This window comes from Vidua chalybeata, chromosome 5 (genome assembly GCF_026979565.1).
Source record: "Vidua chalybeata isolate OUT-0048 chromosome 5, bVidCha1 merged haplotype, whole genome shotgun sequence".
NCBI lineage: Eukaryota > Metazoa > Chordata > Aves > Passeriformes > Viduidae > Vidua > Vidua chalybeata.
In genome coordinates, this window is record NC_071534.1 from 19,320,371 (window position 1) to 19,342,059 (window position 21,689).

The 21,689-nt window shown below is 45.7% G+C and overlaps 1 protein-coding gene across 1 annotated transcript in view; it reads right to left on the reverse strand.

The window, feature by feature from the left end:
* Positions 1-1,363: 1,363 nt before the first annotated feature.
* The window catches only part of CACNA1I (calcium voltage-gated channel subunit alpha1 I), a 151,039-nt gene continuing 130,713 nt past the window's right edge, over positions 1,364-21,689 (reverse strand). The window contains exons 25-36 of the mRNA XM_053942493.1: positions 20,941-21,092; positions 19,094-19,203; positions 18,362-18,495; positions 17,574-17,644; positions 14,604-14,682; positions 13,922-14,043; positions 12,850-13,188; positions 12,100-12,246; positions 7,785-7,901; positions 7,239-7,407; positions 6,183-6,379; positions 1,364-4,375 (exon numbers count right to left, since the gene is read on the reverse strand). Of these exons, the coding sequence (XP_053798468.1) occupies positions 3,671-4,375; positions 6,183-6,379; positions 7,239-7,407; positions 7,785-7,901; positions 12,100-12,246; positions 12,850-13,188; positions 13,922-14,043; positions 14,604-14,682; positions 17,574-17,644; positions 18,362-18,495; positions 19,094-19,203; positions 20,941-21,092 (2,342 nt within the window). The 3' untranslated portion in view covers positions 1,364-3,670. The remainder of the gene's footprint in view (positions 4,376-6,182; positions 6,380-7,238; positions 7,408-7,784; positions 7,902-12,099; positions 12,247-12,849; positions 13,189-13,921; positions 14,044-14,603; positions 14,683-17,573; positions 17,645-18,361; positions 18,496-19,093; positions 19,204-20,940; positions 21,093-21,689) is intronic.

Below are 21,689 nucleotides of genomic sequence, written 5' to 3' on the forward strand. Positions count from 1 at the left end.
GTGATGGCCTTTGGGAGCATTTTGAATGTGAGAGCCATTTTGGTGGGAAAAATACAAAATTCCTTGAAACACTTCAAGGTTTTCTGCATTATGTTTCTTCTATTTGGAAAATTATTTTCTTGCTCAATAATGGTTTCAGTTCCTCCCCTCCCACCAAGTCCTGTTCAGTTCATAAGAATTTGACAGAGGGATGGTGGTGTGCAGTCCTTTACACAGGCCTCACAAAATCCTCTGAAAGAAAACAAAACCCCCCGCTAAAGCCCAAATGGATAAAACAGAGCAATATCAGGCTAATGACAGCAGAGAGCACCTTGGCAGGAACTGCCTGCAGTACAGTCTCCTGTGGGATGTGGGGGAGTATTAGAGGCTGAATAGATGCCTGGACAAATCCTAAGGTGTTGTCTGGGAGGTGGGTGGGCAATGCCAGAGGTTTTGTGTGCCAACAGCCAGGCATAGCTGTCACCAGGAGAAATTGCACAACCTGAAGCGCTGCAGAAATCCCTAGCAAAACCACAAAGTTCTTGCTGGGGTTTAGTGTTCTGCCTCCTCTTTGGGAAGGATAGATGTTTTCTGCTTCTTATTGAAACAGTTAGTAAATAATTAAAAGAAAGAGACAAAATAGTCTTTAAGGATAATCTAGTCTTCTGTTTCCATGGTAACCTCCATCCTAAGCCAGAAGCCTTTTGCTCCAGTCATAGAGGAGAGGGAGAAAGCCCTTTTGCAAAGAGATGGGTGAGGTGGCATGACCCTGCTGGGAGGTGAAGGGGAGACATCCTGCAGAGCAGAAGGACTGCCATAAACCCCAAACCACAGGAGAAACAAAGATGTTGCTTCCAGGGACAACCAGGAATAAGCCTAGAGATATCCATCCAAGGGGCTGTAGTCACCCCATGAGGTCACCACCACCATCTTTTTACCCTTCTTCCCTCCCAGCTCTCCCAAGTGCAGGCCATGCTTCTCTCATGATCAAATATTGAGGTAATTTCTAGCACTCCACCAATCTCTTATGTCTCTCCCATTGCTCAGTTGAAACATTTCACAGCCCATACAACTGCCAGGACAGCTTGGAGTCCCACCTCCGTGTTCTCTTGTGATAAGCTTCCAAGGAGCACTCTGTGCATTGAAGTGTCTGGGGTTTGGATAGGTTTCAACTCTTTGGGTTTTTTGATAAGCCCTACCTCTGGCTTCAAAGCAGCTCTGGGTTTGGGTCGAAGCCTTGTGCAACCCAAAGTCATTGTTCAGCCATTTAGGGACTGACTTCCTTCCCTGAGGATGTGAAACCATGTGTCGTGTCCCTCCTCTCTGCCCATGGGACAGTGAGCAGGGGCAACTCGCCCGAAGAACCACCAGTGCAAAAAAAGCATTTAAAGACCCTTATTATTGCTTTAATAAATATGTATTTGCATCCTTTCTGCAAGGACAAGGACCCAGGCTCTCCTGTCCTCTACTCACAGGTCTGACCCCCCTGCAGTCAGCATGCATGCTTGCAACAGAGCAAATGAATTAAGTCTCCACAGTAATTATCCTTGTCCTGGCTGCTGGTCCCAAGTGATGTGCTTGCTGTTTACAACCCTGGTTTGTAAGATGCAGCAGCTGCTTTAAAGTCAGACAGGTCACAATAAACAGAACATCTTTTGTGCTGCCCTCTTCACAATTCTTTGTATGCCAGCTGGGAGACCTCTGTGAGGGCTGCAGAGGCCCTCTTGGTCTGAGGAAAAAATGGGACAGGAAGCCCTCCTCCTTCTCCTCATGCTCTAAACATTCCTGTCTCCATTAGGCTGCTATCATCTCCCTGCTGCCCTTCCCAGTCTGTCTTCTCTGACACACCTGAGTGGAACATCCCTGGGGTGGTACATGACATCCAAATCCTTTGTTCCCCTCAGGTGGTTGGTTTTCCTACCCACTTGCAAATCTGGGAAGGGTACAAAACCTTGGAGCTGCTGCAGGAGGAGATCCAGGCTGGCCCTGCCAGGAAGGATACTTGTGCAGTTGTACCTCCGGAAAAGCAGGGAGGGATGCAGCCTCTGGAAGCCTTGTTGCAACCACATTGGAAGAGGATCATGCTGGACAGAATCCTGGATCCTGAGGCAGGTCATGGTTTGAGGTGTTGTTCTGACCACACCCACTGGAATCCTCCCTGCTCCCAGTGCCCTGCAAGGCAGAGACAAGGAGAGCTGCAGTTCTCCCTGTCCCTCTCACCCATCTCTCCAGCTGGTGATCCAGTTGGCCTGGACACAGCACACATCAGCATCCTTACAATGGCATGCACACAAAAACACACACACACTCTCTCCAATCAGTATTCGCTGCTCTCCATGCCTATGGTTGGCACTGATTAGGACTCTGGTCCCAGCTACACTGATGCAAACCAGGAAAATGCCAGAGGATGATGCTAGGGAGGAGACAGAACCACCACTGAGGTGAAGATGTCCTTGCAGGATCTTCCCACTGGAATTTGGAACAGGGTTAGCCCTCAGTCAAGGGACTGACTGTGTTTTGTGTTGTTGAAGCCCCCTTTACTTTTATGTCTTTTTTAATATTCTAGGTTTTGTATTCTTTTAATATATATAGCTATAGATACAAAAATAACAGATAGGTTTCTCTAGGGATAATTTTTGCACCTTTGGGCTTCTAAAATAAAATATCACAATTACTGCAAATAAAAGGGGGAAAAGTTCGATTTCCTCTTCCCTTTTTACTTCCCGCTTCCCTTCCACCCTACTTCTCCCACTCCAAATATCCCCATGAGCCTTGTAATTTTTTTTTTTCCCTTTGTAGTTTTCTTTGGGAAATGAAAAAACAAACCCACAAAACAACAACAAAAATAAGCCATGTAGTCTCCATCCCTCCTTCTATGAGCGTGCCTGCTGTGTTCACACATTCCCTTCAAAGCAAGGCTTTTCACCTCAAAACGTTTCCCTGTGGTCCATGGCTATTTGCTTTTCTCTGTTGCTGGGGCCAGATTTTCACCTGCTGTAAATCAGCATGAATTCACCTCAAGCCAGAACTCTGCTGCTTTACACCAACAGCATGTTTTGCCAATTTATGCTCATCCTGAAGATCTGGCCCACAATTTTTAACCTTGGAAATGGAAACATGGACAATAAAGAAGTTCCCAGAAACACACAAGGCAAGCCCCAGATGCTCTTCCCTTGCCACTTACCCTGCTTCCCTTCCCTTCACCCCACCCTCACAGTTTGGTGTAGCAGCTCCTTTAGGCCCCCCATTCTCTCGTTCCTCCTTAGCACTTTCTGAAATTCATAATCTCTCAGTAAAAAAAATAAATAAATTGATCTCTCTATATATGTATATGTATATAACTAAACAGCTGCCACATAGCAGTCACCTGGCTGAAGGGTCCTGTCCCTGCCAGCCCCATGGCCTTTTCTTGTCACTATAGTCTCTGGGGTGATGGTCCAGGTCTTGCCCTCAGGCAGGACTGTTCCCATATTGCTTGCACTCTCCCACACCTCTGAGGTACGGTACCAGAATATTTATTATATATATGTATATATATATATATTTACGTATATATATATATATTTATAAATTTTTGTTTGCCTGTTTCCTTTTTCTTGCAAATCCTTTGGAATTGCTGCCAAGGAGAAGCTAGTGAAACATGCTCCCCATGCCAGCGGCCGAATGCTCCCTCCCTGCACCTCAGGGACCCTCATCTGTTCCTCTTGCTGACTCCGTCTCCCAGCTCCAGCCCGGAAGGGAGCGGGGAGCTGCGGTCCCCTGTCCCCAGTCTGCCGGGGCCATCCGGCTCCTCTCCTTCCCTGGGCGAGGGGGTGTCCTTGCAGAAGTCCGTCACCCAGGAAGGCATCGAGAGGAAGCCGCGAGGGTCAACGGTGTAGAAGGGCTTGGCGTGGTGAGCGGCGGGGCGGCGGGGCGAGGGGCTGGCGTGGAGGCTGCTGGTGCTGCTGCACTTCTTCACCACGGTCAGCCCCGGAGGGGGCGGCGAGAAGAGCGAGGTCAGCGAGAGGCTGCTGAGCGTCTCCGAGGGCTCGCTGTTGTTGCCACCCCCGCGCAGGCTGCTGCCCGCCCCCTCCTCATCCGAAGGGTCCATGGAGTCGTGGTGGGTGCAGCCGGGGCTGGTGCTGCCGCCGCTGCTGTGGCTGCGCTGGTGGCGGCACAGGCTCCGCAGGTTGAAGAGCCCCCGGCCCCGCAGGCTCCGACGGCGGGAGGCGGGGGACAGGGGGGCTGCCAGGGGTCTTTGGCTGCCCGCCGCCGGCACGGGGCACAGAGCCACCGGCAGGTCCAGGGTGCACTGCGGAGAGTCGCTGAGGTTGAGGCTGTTGTCCTCCAGCGTGGTCTGCAGGCTGCCGGCCGAGCTGCTGCTCCGGCTGTCCAGCGACGTGTCGCTCTCGGGGGACTGGGGAGCGGGAGCACGAAAACACAGTTCTCAGGAAGGAGATGGGCAGTGGGCAAGAGACTTTACCTTACTGGTTTTGGGGGTACTTTGGGGTGTGAAAATAAGCCACCATTACAGAAAGGGGGAAAACTCTATTCCTCTCTCACTGTTCTTTGCTAGGGAAGGGAGCCATAAACCGACCAATGGTACAAAGACCTAGCCATGCAGCCTGCCATGGGGATTTCCTTCTGGGCAAGGAGGAGGAAAGGTTTCGATATTTTGAGCTATTTTCATTCTGCTTCAGGATGAATCTGCCCCTCCCACGTGAATCTGCTCCACCAAAGGGAAGGGATGCTGTGTCTGTGAGCCCTGCAGCCCCCACCACTATGCTCTCTCTGAGCACTGATGGTCCAGGAGGCAGCAGAGCAGAGGTTCCCTGCGGCTCCCCACTCATGGCTTCCCTATAAACTTGCCACACAGACTGTGGACACATCTATCAGCTGCACAGGAATCAAGGGACTTCTGTACAGACCTCCTATTGCTGATTTTAAAAAATCAGCAATATCTAGTGAGAGAAGAGGCCCCATGTTTCTTTTGACCAGCACTAGCAGCAACTACCCTTTCATTTAGGGTACAAAGGTGGGGTGCCCTTCCAGCAGGAAGAGGAAACAGCCTTAATTTCCTTGTATCAGGGCTCATCTAGTTAAGCTGCATTTTAGTTGTTTCTAGGAAATTGGTCTGCGATCATCACTGGGATGCTGCACTGGGAATGATGCATGTAGGACAGGAGCAGTCTCCTGAAGCAGTTTCCACAGTTATTCAACACAGTCTGTGTCAAATAATCAGAAGTTTACTAATTTCTCCTTTACAACAATTCAGTACTTTTGTCCCAGTGGTGTGCCAGTTCCAGGGCTCTACCTCTTTTGCGTCTTAATTTAAACCAGAAGTTGCAACACTGCAACAACTCAGTCTCAGACCAAGGCAAAATTTATCCTTGGTGAATTTATACACATTGGTATTGTGCCAACAGTGATTGTCATATATAGCTGAATAACATCTGATTTTATGTTTTTAGTTTGTCAGTATCATGAACATGATACTCCTGTTCATGGAGTATCTTCCAAGAACAATAGCAGGGATCTCTACTGGGCTTTCATCTCTGCGTCTTCTGCACTTCAGAGACACCTGATGTCTCCCCGCTTTTATTCTTCTCTTTTGTTAGTGAGAAATAGCTCCCTTTTCAGAAAGAGATGGCACCTTTCTGGGATGCAAGAGTTAAGTGGGCAGTGCAAAACAGTGAGCTTAGGGACACAGTGTGTGGATGGGCACTAAGGGATGTGGAGGATGCAGGTGGGAAGAAGCCTGTTCCAATCAAGAAGGTGCATGATTTGGAGTCACAGTGTTAAGAGGATCCGAGGAGGCTGTGCAGCTGTCACCACCCCTGGCCCACACCATGGCTGCTGTGCACGCAGGTGTCTGCAGCACACCCAGTGCCAGGCACCCAGGGGGGAGCTACAGAGTGATGTGATTTCATCTTCGTGTGGGGCCCACTGCAGCTGTCAAACTATTTGTTAATCCAAAGCAGAAGAACAAATGATTTCATGGGGTGAGAGCTATCCAACAGTACTTTGTTATACTGCCCTCTCCCCTCCCTATCTTTCTGCATTCTGCAGTCCACTGTGTTCCTCCTACAGATCCAGGTTATCCAGGCTACCCAGCCTGTGACCACAGCTGCCTCTCTCTGCTCTCCTCCTTGTTCAGTCCCCTCTGTTTGGGTGGGATGTAAAAATTGAATTTTCCTAGCAGACAGAAGTGCTAGGTTCCTCACCTGATGGAGAAGTGAGCAGTTCACACCTGGAGATCTCAGTGATGCCCATGAGCCTTGCAGAGAGATCTTAGGAAGGTTGTGTGGACATGAGACTTCCTCAGGCCCTGTTTGGGTGGCAGAGATGGCTGGGTGGAAAAATTCTGTTGGTACAGGTAACAGAGGGGAAGATGCACCTGGAGAGAAGGGTCTGGGAGGGACTGACAGAGCATCAAAAGAAAGGGGAGGAGAACAGAAATAGAAGGAAAAAAAAGTTGAAGGGTCCTCTGATTTTATTTTGTGCCTTTGCTGCTGTTACACTGAGCAAAGTCTCAGGTCCAACAAACAAAGGATATTAAGGAACATGCGCTCCTGGCCAAGAAGCCTCAGTCTGCTGTTCAGACTAAGGATCCCACTTTTTGCACAGTAACCTGCACCAGACCTGAAAGACCTAACAGAGCTCAGAGCCATAAGGTAACAGGCCAGCTCTGCTATTGCTCTCACAGAGAAATGCTGACCTATACTTGATACAAGTATGTATCGCTGCCAGAGGACACTCATCCCAGATCCTGCAAGGCAAGGGATGAAGGGAGATAAATTAAGTGGTGGTTTGGGAAAGTTAGGGACCACAGGAGACCAGGGCATGCTCAAGAGTAGAATTGGAGCACTTCCACCAAGGGCAGACATGTGTTACATGTTCCCTGAACCTTTACTTGGTCTCAGGGCGCGGCAGTGTTTTTTCTGTGCTGAGTGAGCACAGCTCATCCAGCTGCCATGTCAGGAAAATCTGTCCCCAGTCTTTTCTGACTGTGCATGGGTGCACTACTGCAAATTGGGATCAGCACTTTCACAATATTGCACAGAGTCATGTCTGAGAGAAGATAGAAAAACTAGCAATAAAAATGAAGGAACTGCTCCTCCCCTCATTCCTGAAGCAAATTAGCAAACTGAAAGCTAATTCTTGGTTAGTGTAACCCCAAGTCACATTAACTCTCCCCCTGGCAGAGGGAAAACAGGAGAAAAACAGAGCTAAACCAAGCCACAGTTTCAGCAGATCTGGAGAATGAGAGCCCTGCTCACCTTTGTTACTTTCATGCTTTAACCAAGACTGAACCGAGTCAAAAGCTGTATTCTCCATTTCACACAGGTAACTGTCTGGGTTTGCAGAGCCATCCTCACTGGATGCTGGAAGCAGGCATTCCCCCAGACAGTCTGCCCCAGTGGAGTCAGGGTTCTCCTGGCCATCCTGCTGGAAAAAATAAGTGAGGACAAAGCCTTGTGAAATTTAATGGAAGATGATAGAGCAGACTTTTCAAAGCCTCAAGAAGAACTGATTCTGATAATAACTTCAAGCTAACTAAGAGATGCTCAATTTTCCAGCCCAAATCTCCTTTTGACTAATTCAGAAGTAGTTACTAACAGTAGTGAAGAGAACTTTCAAATACATCTATTCTTTTGTTCTCCTCAAATCTTACTCCACAGTATGCCTCTATAGAGACGCTCTTGAAAAATGGCTAGAATTATATTCCTCAGCAGGGACACCTGGATGAATACAGAACACCTGAAATGAGCAGGGGCATAAGTACAGCACATGGTGTAAGGTGCCCATGGCTGTCTGAGGCTAACCTCGATCTCCTTAGGATTCAGCTGAGCAGCATTTCGATTGTCTGACTCATCTCCTAGAAGGATGGAAGAGGACTTGTCTGAGTTGAGGGATAATGCTTCCATTTCAGCCAGCTGGACCTGCAGGAAGGGAAAGGAGCTGTCACAGGTCATGCCTGGAATCCACATTTCAAGAAGTCACACTGTTGATGGTGGATAAGTGAGAGCCTGTAGACCCAAAATCAATTTTAGGTTATATTCCTTGGATATATCAGGCACTGCCTAACCCAGAACTGGGCTGGGCAGGAGAATTCACTTTTTGAGAAAGGCTGAATATACGATCTGCAAGCAGGCTGCTATCACTCCATGCTCCTCTAGTCCAGAATTGGAGGAACGAGTCTTGTATCTGTCACAGCGGTACAGCTGGCCCAAGACCCTGCAAGTAAAGCCAGGCAGGCAGAGGGGTCCCTCAGGCTGGTGACAGGGCAGCCAGCTCTGCTGAGGGATGAGGAGTGGACCCCTCTTTCTGAAGGCACCACAGACAGCCCTGCTTAAACATGAAGTTGCTTTCATTCCAGGGAAAGTCATGCCTTTTGCAATCCATGCCAGTGTCATGCTTTTCATATTCTCTTACCTTCATTACTGACACCCTGTTTCTCTCCAGCTTTCCTGCCTCTTGCCTTTCCCCTCTCCTTGAACCTACCTAAGATCTTGCCTAATACCATCTTCCATTCTGTTCTCCATCTCTAAACTCAGCCCCCTCCCACACACCCACACTTGAGCTCTCCTACTTTCTGAAAGCAAGTCTGACCACTGCGTCTCTCTCATTCTTGTGCTTCAGCTCTGCTCCAATCCCATGCCTGACCTTGCTTCATCTTTTGGCCTGTTTCATACCACATGTGCCCCTCTCCCATCCTTTTTCCTCCAAGCTTTTAAATCTCCTCTGCCTGACAACTCTTTCTCACAATGCCTGAAAAGCATCTTTTTCTACCAGCCTAAGCAGTTACTCTGTCCCTCCTGTGCTTGGATTTCCATCATTGGTGTCTGGAGTGCCAGAAGTTTGCACCACCAGCAGCTAACTCTTGAGAGCTGTATTCTGGGTTGTCTCAGTTGGGACAGCTTCTGGCCATGTGTTTGTGTTTGCAAGAGGCAGGTACAGCTCTTGCACCATGACAGCAGCTGAAACATTTAGAGAGATGACTTTTGAGCTGGAAGTTTAGTGGCTTCTGCCAGTGCCAGAGACTGGAAGAGGTCTCCATCTGAGGGATAATGCACTTTAAACAAACAGAATGGAAAACTGGAACTGGATTTAAATAAAGTGCACAAATGGCATCCTTATTTGAGATATTATTCTGACACAGGAACATGGTGCTGTTCAACCATGGAGAAAGCCCAAAACCAACAACTGCTTCTCAGAGCATGAACACACAGAGAGCCCACAATGAACTTATGCCAGGGATGCTACACAACCACCAGTAAGCAACAAATCTTGTACTTCATTCAGTCCCACTTAATGTGTGTACTCATCTTTTACTCTCCCAAGTGCTTGCTACACGAAAGCAGCCTTACAGTTGTGCTTGTAGAGACGTGAGCATCACATGTAGTAACATCTGTGACTACCTTTGTCATCCATAAAAAAGGATTTCAACAAAAGCCAGAATAATCTGTTTGTCACTGAACCACTTGCTTGAAAATTCTGACCACCCTGAGATCTACATAAAACCCACAATCAACAAAGTCATGACTAAATAAACTGCAGGTGTGAAAACACATTTCACTGGTGCTCACTGATAAACTCCTACCATGGCTAAACACACTTCAGTCATCCATATACAGAAGTCTGTCAACCATCCCAAGAGTGAAAGGATAGAAATGACAAGAGAAGAGCTTAGCATCATGAAAAAAGGAGGTTTTGATTTTTTTGTTTCCCTTGTGGTAGAATATTTTAAAATCTGCTGACTAAAGATGAGGAACAAAAAGATATTTTAAATTGCAGTGAGAAAGAAAGGGCTGTTGACTAGATCCCAATCAATGAAACCTGCCAGGAGCATCAGCCTGAGATACTGAACAATGCACACATATCCCTTAGAAAATAGCTACTTGCAGATATATCTTTAAGAAGAGACCCACGATCACAAAAATCCTTAATTGTACAAAAAATTGGTTTGAAAATAAAGTATCAGGAGCATAATTGGGAAAGGCACTGAGCGCTTCTGCTCAATGCCACAAAAACCTTAGCACACATTAACGACTTTGAGCATACGTTTAAATGTTGTGTCCATCCACTGTGCTCATCATCTTGGTGAATTGAACTAACAATGAAATTGGAGTGGACATTTCTGCCTAATATGTGATTTTTATCAGAGGGGTGGTTTAAGGCTGATCGGGTGGACAGCAAGCATACTGTTTTTTTCTGACACACATGCACTTAAGAGCACTAGATAAATAGTTTGCCTATGTAACTTGCTGTCAATTGCTTCTGGGACTCTACAATTCAGTCTGTGTACAATGCTCATTTGGGTATATTGATCTATACCTAGATCTATACACTATAATTTAATGACTCTGTGCATTCCTGATGTTAGCTATGACTCCATATAGTGATTTACTACTTAAATTTATTACTTTTTTTTTTTTTTTTTTTTTCTACTTTGAAATATGAAAAGAAGGTCATGGTCAGTCCTGGCATAAAATCCTAAGGTATCACTTTGACTCATATAATCCAAAATAAAATATCTGTATTTTATTACTAAACCCATTCTTGCATAGATAAATTCTTTTCAATTCCACATTTTAGATGTATTGAAATACCATTTTTGAAAGTAATTTATGGCTCTATAACACCCATTAGAAAGTATGATCTAAGAATAATTTTTCAGTTGTGATAATTGCATCAAATTCTTTGCTCTGGCTGTGGGCTGCATTTGAAGATTTTGCTAATCTAGTTTCTTTGCTGGAAAGGTAAGAAAATGGGTTGTTGTCTTTATTCCTAGGCGGATACTGAATACTATCTGTGAGGTTTTCAAATGTAGCAAACTAGCTGCAAATGACTTGACTTAGGGACAATCATTCTGGACTGCCTTAGATCTCATTTGCTGAGAAAGCTGAGCACTGATTGCTGAACATAAAGACTTAAGTAAAGCAATGGAAATTGCAGTTAATTGAAAACTAGTTATTTGGTTGCATTAATGCAGAATTCATTTGTGAAGTGTTTCAATAAGGATAAACTACAGCAATGTTTGCATTTTGATAGTTTCAAAAGGAAGCAATGGGAAAAAGCAGCTGAGAAGCTGAAAAAAACATCAGAGCTTCAGAACTAGGCATCTGAGACCAAAAAAAATATTGCTTTCTTCAAACATGAATAGAATGATCTGCCAATAAGAGCTGTTTCCCCAAGTTGCCTTGTTTCTTTATAAGCTATAAGAACATATCAAGTCAGTTATGGGGAAGGAGAGGGTGAAGTTTGCCACTGATGTACCAGTTTACTCTCGGAAGAGCCACACTACTGCTACAAGTCTGACCACACAAAATCAGAGCACCTACATACAATGAAATTATTTCTGAACTAAATTAGTTCTGCTACTCACCTAACCCTTCACAGACTATTTTGCTCCTCAAGTTTCACAACCTGAAAAGACTAATAGTTTAAGAAGGAGTTTTCCAAAGCATCTACCAACTTCAGTAGCTCAAGTCTAAGCCATTTTGTCCTGCTCTTAGCAACAACCCATTTGTCAGCTAACAAACCTTCTCAGTGGGCTCACTTTTATTTAGTTCTTGCTCAAACAAATTAACTGGTTTTCACCACAAACCAATCCTTGCTCACAGACATGACTCTATTCAACAAAACATTTAAACATGTGCTTAATTGATTGACCTCAATAGGGAATAAGCAAGCACATGCTTAAAATGAGGACAAAACTCAAGCTTAAATCTCCCACTGAGTTGCTCCTGAGTGGTCTCATTGGGGTGAAATCCTTAGAGTCCTTTGTCCAACATGAGCCTGAGCCTAGACTTTTCTTGCAGAATTGAACACAAGAAGAGCTGCCAAAGGATGCCTTCATAGTCATTTCTCTGCAGGTCATTCAGTCCCTCCTGACATGTGTCCTGTCACGTCTCACTTTTCCACCACCTCAAACATCCACGTGTGGCTGAGGAGGGCAGGCCTGTACTAGAGGCAGTACCAGCACTTCACAACAGATAACAAAACACAGGTCAACAAGCTCTACTGTCTACACAATCTACAGCGAGGAGCACACATGGGATGACCTGTGGGCACGTGGGTGTGGGTGTGCAGGTCTGGGGGGAAGAGTCCCCTCACACATCCTCGTACGCAGGTTACCTCTTGCTTGTCATGGTTACACTTCTCGCACATGGCCGGCGAGGAGTAATGATGGAAGACGGAGCCCGATAGGTTATCGATGATCATTAACTCCCCGTCGAAGGAGTCCTTAATAATTAAAGAGACACTGTCCAGCCATAAGTTCTCCTAGGGGACAAGAAAGGGGGGAGGATGGGAGAGATCATTTTAAGAATGTCGAGTTTTTTGATTTCAAGTTTCATGTGAATTTGGGGCTGGGTTCTCCACCCTGACTCCTCTGGAGCAGCATCTTGTTCTGCAGGTACTTGCACAGGGTCACTGGGGGGAACATTTGCTCCACAGGGTGTGTAAAGGTGCCAGAGTTCAATGAAAAAAAAAAAAAAAAGGAGGGACAGTCTTCACTCACTTTCAGTGCTCACATCTCCCTTCCAGCTCTGCTAGAGTCACTCACTCTTGATCTGCCATTTCTCCTGCACTCTTCTCCTGAGCTCCCCTCTCAAATTTGCTCCTGTCACACCTTTAGCTGATCTGCTCCATCCCTACTCTGCTGGCCCTCAGATTCCTACACCACGATGACAATGAACAGGACACACTGCTGTCATAGCCTTGTCCCTACATGATCCTATCAACTCAGAAGTCTATCGCTGAAAGCAAACCTTTCACCCTGAGGTGGAAGACTGCTACTGCTAAGCCCTCAATCATCTGAGCTGCCCAGCTAATGCCCACAGCTCCTTGCTGCACTCTGGTTAGTAAGTTCAAAGGTGTACTCACCTGGGCTGGAGAGTAACATCTCATGCACAGATGTCCTTCAGGTTCTGTTCTACCACCACCTCCTCCAGTTCCTGCTCCTTTTCCCTGTCCTGAATTTGGAGAGCCTGACTTGTGGGAGCACAGCCCGTGAGTAATTTCCATCTCAAGCTCAGCATCCATCTCTGCATCCTCCTGGGCCTCCTTGTTGCTGTCGTCAAGATGTTTCATGAGCACAGCTACCACCACATTGATGAGGACAAACTGGGCTGTGAGCACAAAGCTCACAAAGTACAGTGGGGAGATGAACTGCAGGTTGCTGAGACAGCTCCGGTCATCGTGGCTGCAGTCACGCAAAGTATCCTTGAGGGAAGTTAGGATTGAGAGGGAATGATGGAAGGAAGGAAAGACTAAAGTAAGAACAGAAGCTTGGCTGTTCTCAGTCAAAAAACACTGATGCTAATGGAAAGAACAAGATGGACACTTCCATCACCCCATACCTGTTGGTATGATTCCCCAAAGAATCTGGGACACTCTCTGTTCATATTCTGTTTGCTTCAGAGCAAAATCATCCAAGGGCATATGAAGCAAACTTTCAGACCATGACATGTTGTTGCCACTGTAGCCCCACACATGTGAACAAGACCAAAAATGAGCAGGCTGATACTACCTTCTCCCATCTATTCTCAAAAGCATCATTTGTGATAAAAGAACTTTTCTTTCTCCATGTCCTCTGAAGGAAGTATTTATTTTCTGTTTTCCTGGTAGCTTTGCAGATGAGTGCCATGTCCAACACACATGTTCTGTGCAGTCCTGACTACACTGGATATTCCCTCAGCCTAAATGATTTTCTTGTTCCTCCCAAGGAAAATTGGCACTTTTCGCAATCAGATGTCTCTAGGACTAGACGAGCCCAAAGCGTGAGTTACCATAGTGGAGAGAGAGACTCTGGACCAAGCAGGGACCCTATCTAGCAACCCAGCTTCTGTGTTCTGTTCCCCTTCCCTTTGCTAGCCCAAGCTCTGCTGAACAGACCACACGTCAGAATTTCTCTTTCCCCACAAGTAGGAGATCCTTGCCTCCAAGTCCCAGTTACCTTCATGATTCCATTCCAATTGTCACCCGTGGACACCTGGAAAAGTGTGAGGAAGGCCATCCCAAAGTTCTCGAAGGTGGCGTGGCGGCTCATGCCCTCACAGGGGTTCTCATCATTGCACACTGAAAAACAAGGGGAGCACAGAGCACAACACTCAGGGGAGGACACGCTACCAAAACCAGAGACCAATAACAGGAACTCACAACCTGAAGACCTCAGGTAATGAATGGTATCAGCACCCTGCCCAACAGTTGGCTGTTGGCCATCAATATGGAAAAATCCCTGATGGCCCAGCCCCAGGATATCAGGCAGTGTAACTGTTGTTCAGGGGGATCCTCCCAGCATGTCGCTGTGCTGCCTTTCTTCTTGATCAATATTCCATGGCAAGAGATGTAAATAAAATTTCACAAACTTTTTCTTGTAATCTTGAAGGAAATGTCAGGGAAAGAGTGCAGGAAAAGCAAATGTTTAAGAATGTAAGAGAAGATGGAGGCTGCTCTTATTTTGTTAGGCTGTTAGGATAACAACAATTTAGAGGGAAATTCCTCTTACATCAATTATGCATAAGGGAGAATAAAGTGCATCAAATAACTCAGTCCTTTTATTGAAGAGTTCTGATTTTGAGAAACCCCAACCAGCATGTCTGTAGCTCACATTGAAGCATGGTCTGCTTGAGACTTACCCAATTTTCCGAAGAGCTCCACTCCTAAAGCAGCATAGATGAAAAACAGGAGCATGAAAAGGAGTCCAAGGTTTCCCACCTGAAAGCAAATGGCACTGTCAGCCTATCCCAAAGCCTATTTCATCTGTACAGAAAGTGTTTCTGCATTTCCAAGTCTGAAGAGAACAGCAGTGAAATCCCGATATACAAATGCAACCAAAGAATTGCTCAACACTTCAGAAATTTTCAGGGATGGCTCCAGTTGCCATCAGGCTGGAGGAGGAGCAGGAAGGTGGGAAGAGAAGGCATGGAAAAATCAAGGACCTAATGGGTTTTTTGAAACACTAAACAGTTTCTGGTCTGTATGCATGTGGTCACTGGGCTTATGTTAGGATCATCAATTCAGGAATCTAATTTAGTCATTGCAACTGCTGTGCCATCCAAATTCAGGAGAGAAATAAATGATTCAGCCCACCCACTCCCCTGGACTGCCACATCCTGGCTCCCTACATCTCACTGGAAGGAATAATTTCTGATCACTAAATTAGACACCATAGTAAATGCTGTGAAAACACAGTGCTGGGTCTGTATCTAGAGGGTGTTAAGAAAAGGAAGTTAATAAAAGTTAGCTAAGGACTACATTTCCAAAGTGTTCTTTAAAATTAAAGCTCTATTCACTATTAAGAATTGCTGCAGTGTAACAAAGACAGGAAGGGAACTGAAACAGGACAACTGGAGATGCCTTGTATGCCATTAGCAAGCCAAAATCCCTGATTTGAGTCTGTGCTCTAGGAACAAAAAGAGAAAGGTCAGGAAGAGGAGAAAGTACAAGGGAAAGGACAGCTTATTTTAAACTACTTCTTTTGTCAAAGCCAATAAATCTTCAAGAATAATATTACAGATAATTCAATTGTCCCCCGAAGACCCAGTGTATAAAATATGGAGACTAGATTCATTCTTTTAATGCTGAAACGGATGGATTTTGGACCTTTAAGTTCAGATTTTAATGCAACTATAAGTATGGAGGGATTTTTTTTTCCCTGCTACACAACTTTATTAATCAAAGCCAACCTGTTACGAGAAGTAGCAAAAGGCAGTCAATAGGAAGTCATAGGCTTTGATGCTGGAGGTTTTGATGCTGGATTAAGTACTGCTTGTTATTATCTTCCAGGGAATACCTAGAGACCAAACTTCAGACATCTGCTTGCTTTGAGGCAGGTATTACTAACCTCCAAAAGACCTGGCCCACAAACTTGGTTAGCAAAGGAGCCATAGGCAAATGCGAGACAGAAAAATCAGAAATGAGAAAGTATGGAAGAATATACTTGTGGTGTGTGGCTAGGACCAGAAACAGAGACTCACAGGACCCAGCTGTGCTCTTTGCCATCTTGAGCAAAACACTTAACTGTCTGATGACTCTGCTTCTCTGTCTACATGACAGGGATACGAATATTTCCTCCTCTCTTATTTATTATCTATATTTGGGGGGTAGAAGTTGAATCTCATCATTTAAGTGCAAATGTATTGCAAAATCCTTTTACCAACAGTTTATGGATACTATTTCATCCAGCTCTTAATATCTGTGTGCATTTATCTGGGTTTCAGAATAAACATGCCACAGACATGCAGACACTGGATCTGAAGACCTGCACTGTCCCAGATCCTTTCCTGAGAAAAATCTGTTGTGGCTCCTGGAATGGAAAAGAGCAAGGTGCAAAGAAGCTGCACTGAGCCAGTCTGTAGCAGCAGAGCCAGAATTAATAAAAATTTACATTCCAGATCTGCCTGCACTAAGGAACATCCTTCATCTCCCCTTCCTTCTATTGTCCAGTGTATCTCAGCCCACAACTATCCTGAATGATATTGTATATCCTATACATGAATTATTAATATTGTTACTATTACTATTATTATCATAAACCACAAATAATTATTGCTTAATAAAAGGCATGGAAGATCAGACAGAGCTCAGGATCCATAAAAGATCACAGAGTTTCCTTTTCACTTTTGTGCCATCATATTCCACTAATTCAGATTGACATTTATTGTCACCAACACCAGAAGTAAATTCCCTGGGTAACTACTCATGCTGTTTTCAGATTGATTCCCAGCTCATCATCACTCACCAGCACTGGCACATTAGCTGATAAATCAACTGACAAATGCCTGTGCATTTTGATATCATGCAGTAGAGCTGCCTTCTCAGGGCCTGCCAAGGGACCAGTCTGATATATGATCCACAGAGCCACTTGGTGCCATTACTCCTTGCTTAACAATTATCCCTCAATAATCCAAAAGGAAGGGGACCAGACTCCCTGACTGCTCATCCGTCATGGAGGATGCTCACAGTGGGCTTGAAGCCTGTGTAAAGCACCATGTCAGCATCTCGTTTGGGAGCAGCTGCCACTCACAGCTCATGAGATCCTTCTGTCTCGATGTCTTGCAGCAGACACTAAACTGCCGGCTGTGTGAGCCACAACAGAGCGTGTCACTGCTTCTCATGTATGAGATGCTCAGAAACACAAAGGGATCCAGGAGGAGGAAAGAAGAAAAAATAGGAAGGGGGAAGCACTGGCTAAGAAAAGGAGAGTGCGAATGAAGGAGAAGGAGGGAAAAGGTGGTACATTCAGGGAAGGGTGAGAGCTGCAGTGAGAGAAAGATGTCCTTTCCTCCTGAAATGGCTTCCAATTACTCTTCCCTTCTTATGGAGAGGGGAGAAAGGAGCTAAGGACTAGTTGCAAACAGTTAGACACTAGCTAGATGTGATGGGAAGAAACCTACCCTTATCCAGTGGTCAAGCCTTATTTCTTTCACAGGCTGGAGAAGAGAGATGCAAGGTGAGCTTTAACCCCATGAATGACACAAGAACTTGGACATGACCTTCAGGCAATTGCCTGCACACCACAGTTGACACCACCTCTGAGACCCCACAAGAATCAACCCTTTGGAAAAAGGGACAGAAGAGGAGAGTCTTCTGGGAAGATGTTTTACCTGTGGCAGGGCTTGAACAACTGTATCCAGAAGCGCTCGCATTCCTGTGGCCATCTTCAGTAACTTCAGGACTGCCACAACAAACACAAGAGAAGTGTCATTCAGACTGAGCTCAGAGGCATCCTTTGTGTGATTTACTAATAACAGTAGCACAATACACATGTCCTGTCTCTCCTTGGCCTAAAAGAACTGGATTTTCTCCTCATTCCTCTTCTTGATTTTGATGGTACAACCCCAGTTGTTCCTTCTTCTCAAGTTCATATCCTTTTTACCAAATATTTTGTTTCTGCCACCCATGTCTATTGGGCTGCTTCTGCTTCACCCAGACACTCTAGCCACATGCTTCTTCCCAGGGATGTGTATCCTAATTATCCTTCTGCTTTGATTTTTCCTTCTATCACTTTCTCTCCCTTTAGCAATCACTGTTATATCATCTTGCACACCTTGGCCACCACCTTACCTGGCAAATTTCAACCTGCTCGATGGCCTCTGCTCCCCACACCACTACTATAGTTGCCCCAGAAATGAGAAACAGAGAAAGTTCAGCTCTCACATGATCTGCCCACCCTCCCAGTGCTTCACCTCCTAGGGAATCAGAAAGCCTGAGCTTCTAGGTTGTCCTAGATCCTAGAATCCCTACTGGGATATGATGAAGGACACCTCAGAGGCTCCTCGAGGGCTGGGGACAGGGCAAGCTCAAAACTTTACAGCCACTGCTCAATGAGTCATGGCACCAAGTTGCACTCAATGGCCACATGCACCCCTGCTCTGGCCAGCGTCTCTCTCACCCCGGGCGATACGCAGCACCCTCATGATCCGGATGATAGTGGGGTTAATTGGGAGAGCAGCATTGATTTCAATCTCTTCCAGTGTGATGCCCATGACAGACAGCAGCACAATGGCCAGATCTAGCTGGTTCCATCTTTAGAAGAAAAATTGAAGAGAATAAATGAAGATGGAGTTATTCCATTTTCCTGAGAAAAAAAGGTACTTGTCTCCACTTCATCCTAAACATTTCCTTATGTTCAAGGCCCATTCTGAGTCAGCCTATATGGACTTTTCCAGAGAAACAGAGATTCACTTTGCACACACCCTGAGCAGCCAGAGGCAAGCCAGCCTGATTTGAAAGCATGGAGCTGTGTTACTATGGCGCTACGCCTTGACTAATGGGCTCAGCTTTTTACGGCCTTACTACCTTGAATCAACTTTGCTATATATGTTCTTCTTTGGCATGCTCACAGTTTGCCTCAAGGGCAGGAGAAAAAATGTCTCTCTCTAACCTCATCTCCTTTGCTTTCTAGCCTAACCAGCAGACTGCAACCAAGAGACAATTTTTGGACAACTCTTGCTATTGCTTAGGCATTGCAGCTTGTGGAGGATGAGGTTAGGTCCATGTGTGCAGAACTGGGAGGCAGTCAGAGCACTCTGCCACCACTTCACAGTCTAGATAGAGCACCATCCCCAAACCTCTACTCCAAACTCAGCAGACCCACAGCTACAGCTGACAACCCTCTGCTCACCTGTCTTTGAAGAATCGTCGCAGACCAAATGCCACCAGCTTGAGGACTGCCTCAAACACGAAGACGGTGGTGAACAGGTAGTTGCAGTATTTGAGGGCGGTCTCCAGGGACTGCCACAGAAAGAGAAGGAAAAGAATTGAGGCAAAAGCAACATCAAACACATAACCCCCCTGTGTGAGGACTCTCCTAAGTGCCAGGAACTCATCCTGGGGTGCAGAAGCTGTCCCAGGTATTCATTGTGGGGTAGGGAAGTGGCCCCACACTTCCTACCTACTTGAATGTGGAGGTCGCCTACTAAGGGCAACCACCAGCCAGCCCCTCTGCCCATGTTCTTCTCAGGATCAGTTACTGCTCCTCTCATCTGTACTGTTCAGCATAATCTGGAGGAGGAGGCTATTGCAAGAGGATCCACAAAATGCCATCAGGCTTTTCTTCTGCCAGTAGCCCATGCCACCTGAATGACACCTTGTTAATGGCACTGGCATAGCTATCAACCAGGAGTGAAGCACAGAGGTTACTCTGGTTGTGGATTCAGGTCATCTCTGACCAGAGGAAATCCTACTGTGCCTTGGTCTGGTGCCTGCACATCACATCTCTGAGCTGTTTGGTTTCTGGTTCTTTTACATGCTGCCCCTTCATGACCACCAAGAACCAGTGTGAGCAGTGGGCAGCTTTTGGTGGCATTTTGTACTGGAAGGGTTTGAAGTGCTTTGAGAAGATTGTTTAACAGAGCCTGACAGCAGGCTGGCTTGGCTGGAGCTGTGTTCTAAAGAAAGGAGCTGAAGAGTAAGGAAGAGGAATGACTTGTTGAGGAACAAAGATCTGATGTGAGGATGCCAATAGATAAAGGTTGAGAGTTCCTGAAATATAAAACTGGGCACCATCTAGGGCAAGATGAAAGCTGGGCAGTTGGGCAAGGTGGGCAGGAAACAGAGGAGCCCAGCAATAGATTTGAATGAGGACAGATTCAGCTCCTGATCAAAGCCTGGGTTACCTCAGGCAATCTCTTCAGACACCAGAGCTGTCACCTAAACCAAGGGTCTTCTGAAGAGAAAACTGAAATGTCACTGGGCAGATGTCATGATGAATGCTTTGTCTACAGATGGAGGCAGAAGGTTCCTTTGATATGTGCAGTATACATTTTTCCCACCAAACGCATCTACAGCTTTGCCAGGAACACTGAGAGGTACATGGTCTGTACCCAAGCAAAGTGTAAAACTTATTTGGCCTCCAAGGTGCTGTATTTGGAACCACACTCTGCATCTGAGAGAGGCTCTGCTCAGTACTTGGGCCCTGCAGCTTCTCTTATGAAGAAAAGAAGGGTAAAGATGGCTTGGTAAAGATGGCCCATCCCATGACATACAACCAGCCACTCTGGTTCTCTCAGCTGAGGCCCTGTGGCAGGGGAATTGGGCTGACATTTGGAAATCTGATGCAAAGCCTGAAGCTCCCAGGACACTCTTGCTTCCACCACTCCTATTAGGATCCAGGGGAACATGAAAAGCAGAGCAGGCAGCTAAATTTGGGTGACCCACATATCCACTTACTAATATAAAGCACAGAGTCTTAATTGCATCATGCTTTCTAGGGGCTTGACTCTTGTTCAGACACCTTCTCTCTATTGATTTTAATGGATAACAAGTGTCTGAGTAGGAACTACCTTTCTGGATACACATGAAAATCTTCATACAAATTTGCCTACCACAAAACTAATTCCTACAAAACCTTAATAGTAGTTTTTAGAGACACCCAAGTGTCCTACTTATGCTGATGGGCAGTGGTCACCAGAGAGTTGTACCAAAATGACAGTGTCTGGAGGCAGGATTTATCTCCATGATTTCACTCACCACAGGTTGGTTGTAGTGTTCCAAGGACATAGTGACCACGTTGAGGCAGATGATGAAAGTGATGAAGATATCCAGATAGTGGCTGGTGCAGACCGAATGAATAAGGAGGCGTATATGGCAGTAGGTAGCATAGTACGGCAAACGCTGAGCCTCTTCAGTGGAAAGAGGGATATGGGCAGAGTTAGGAAGAAATTAGAAGAAAGAGAGAAATGGGTAAGAAACACTGAGGAGGGAGAAGACATAAGCTTGGTGGTAGGTATTGAAAGGAATTGGAATGTAGTTGGGAGAGAGAAAAACCAGAAAAGAATAGGTAAAGGACATAGGGAGGAAGGGGGAAAAATTAAAAACAAAAACAAAACAAAACAAAAAAACCCCAAAAAACCAAAAGCCAAAAAACACTGAAAGAATAAATGGGGAATAATATGTAGGAAAAAAGACAAAGAATGGAACACTAGAAAAAAAATCTAGTAGACTGTGTTTGTGGGAATGGTGCTAAAGCAGCATTTCATGTCTTGACAAATTAAGATCACTTTTGACAAAAGGGAGCAGATGGTTCAAGGAGAAGCCCTGGGGTGTTATAGGAGAGAAGGGGAAAACTGGAGCAGAGGAAAGGAAAGCATGCCCATAGGCTGTGAATGGAAGTCTGGGTAGTAGGGATGATTTCCGGAAGCAAGTATGCTTCAGCAATTTTTATCTAAAGGTAACACAAAACAGGACAGAAACACTAGGAATAGAAGGTTTCCTTCACC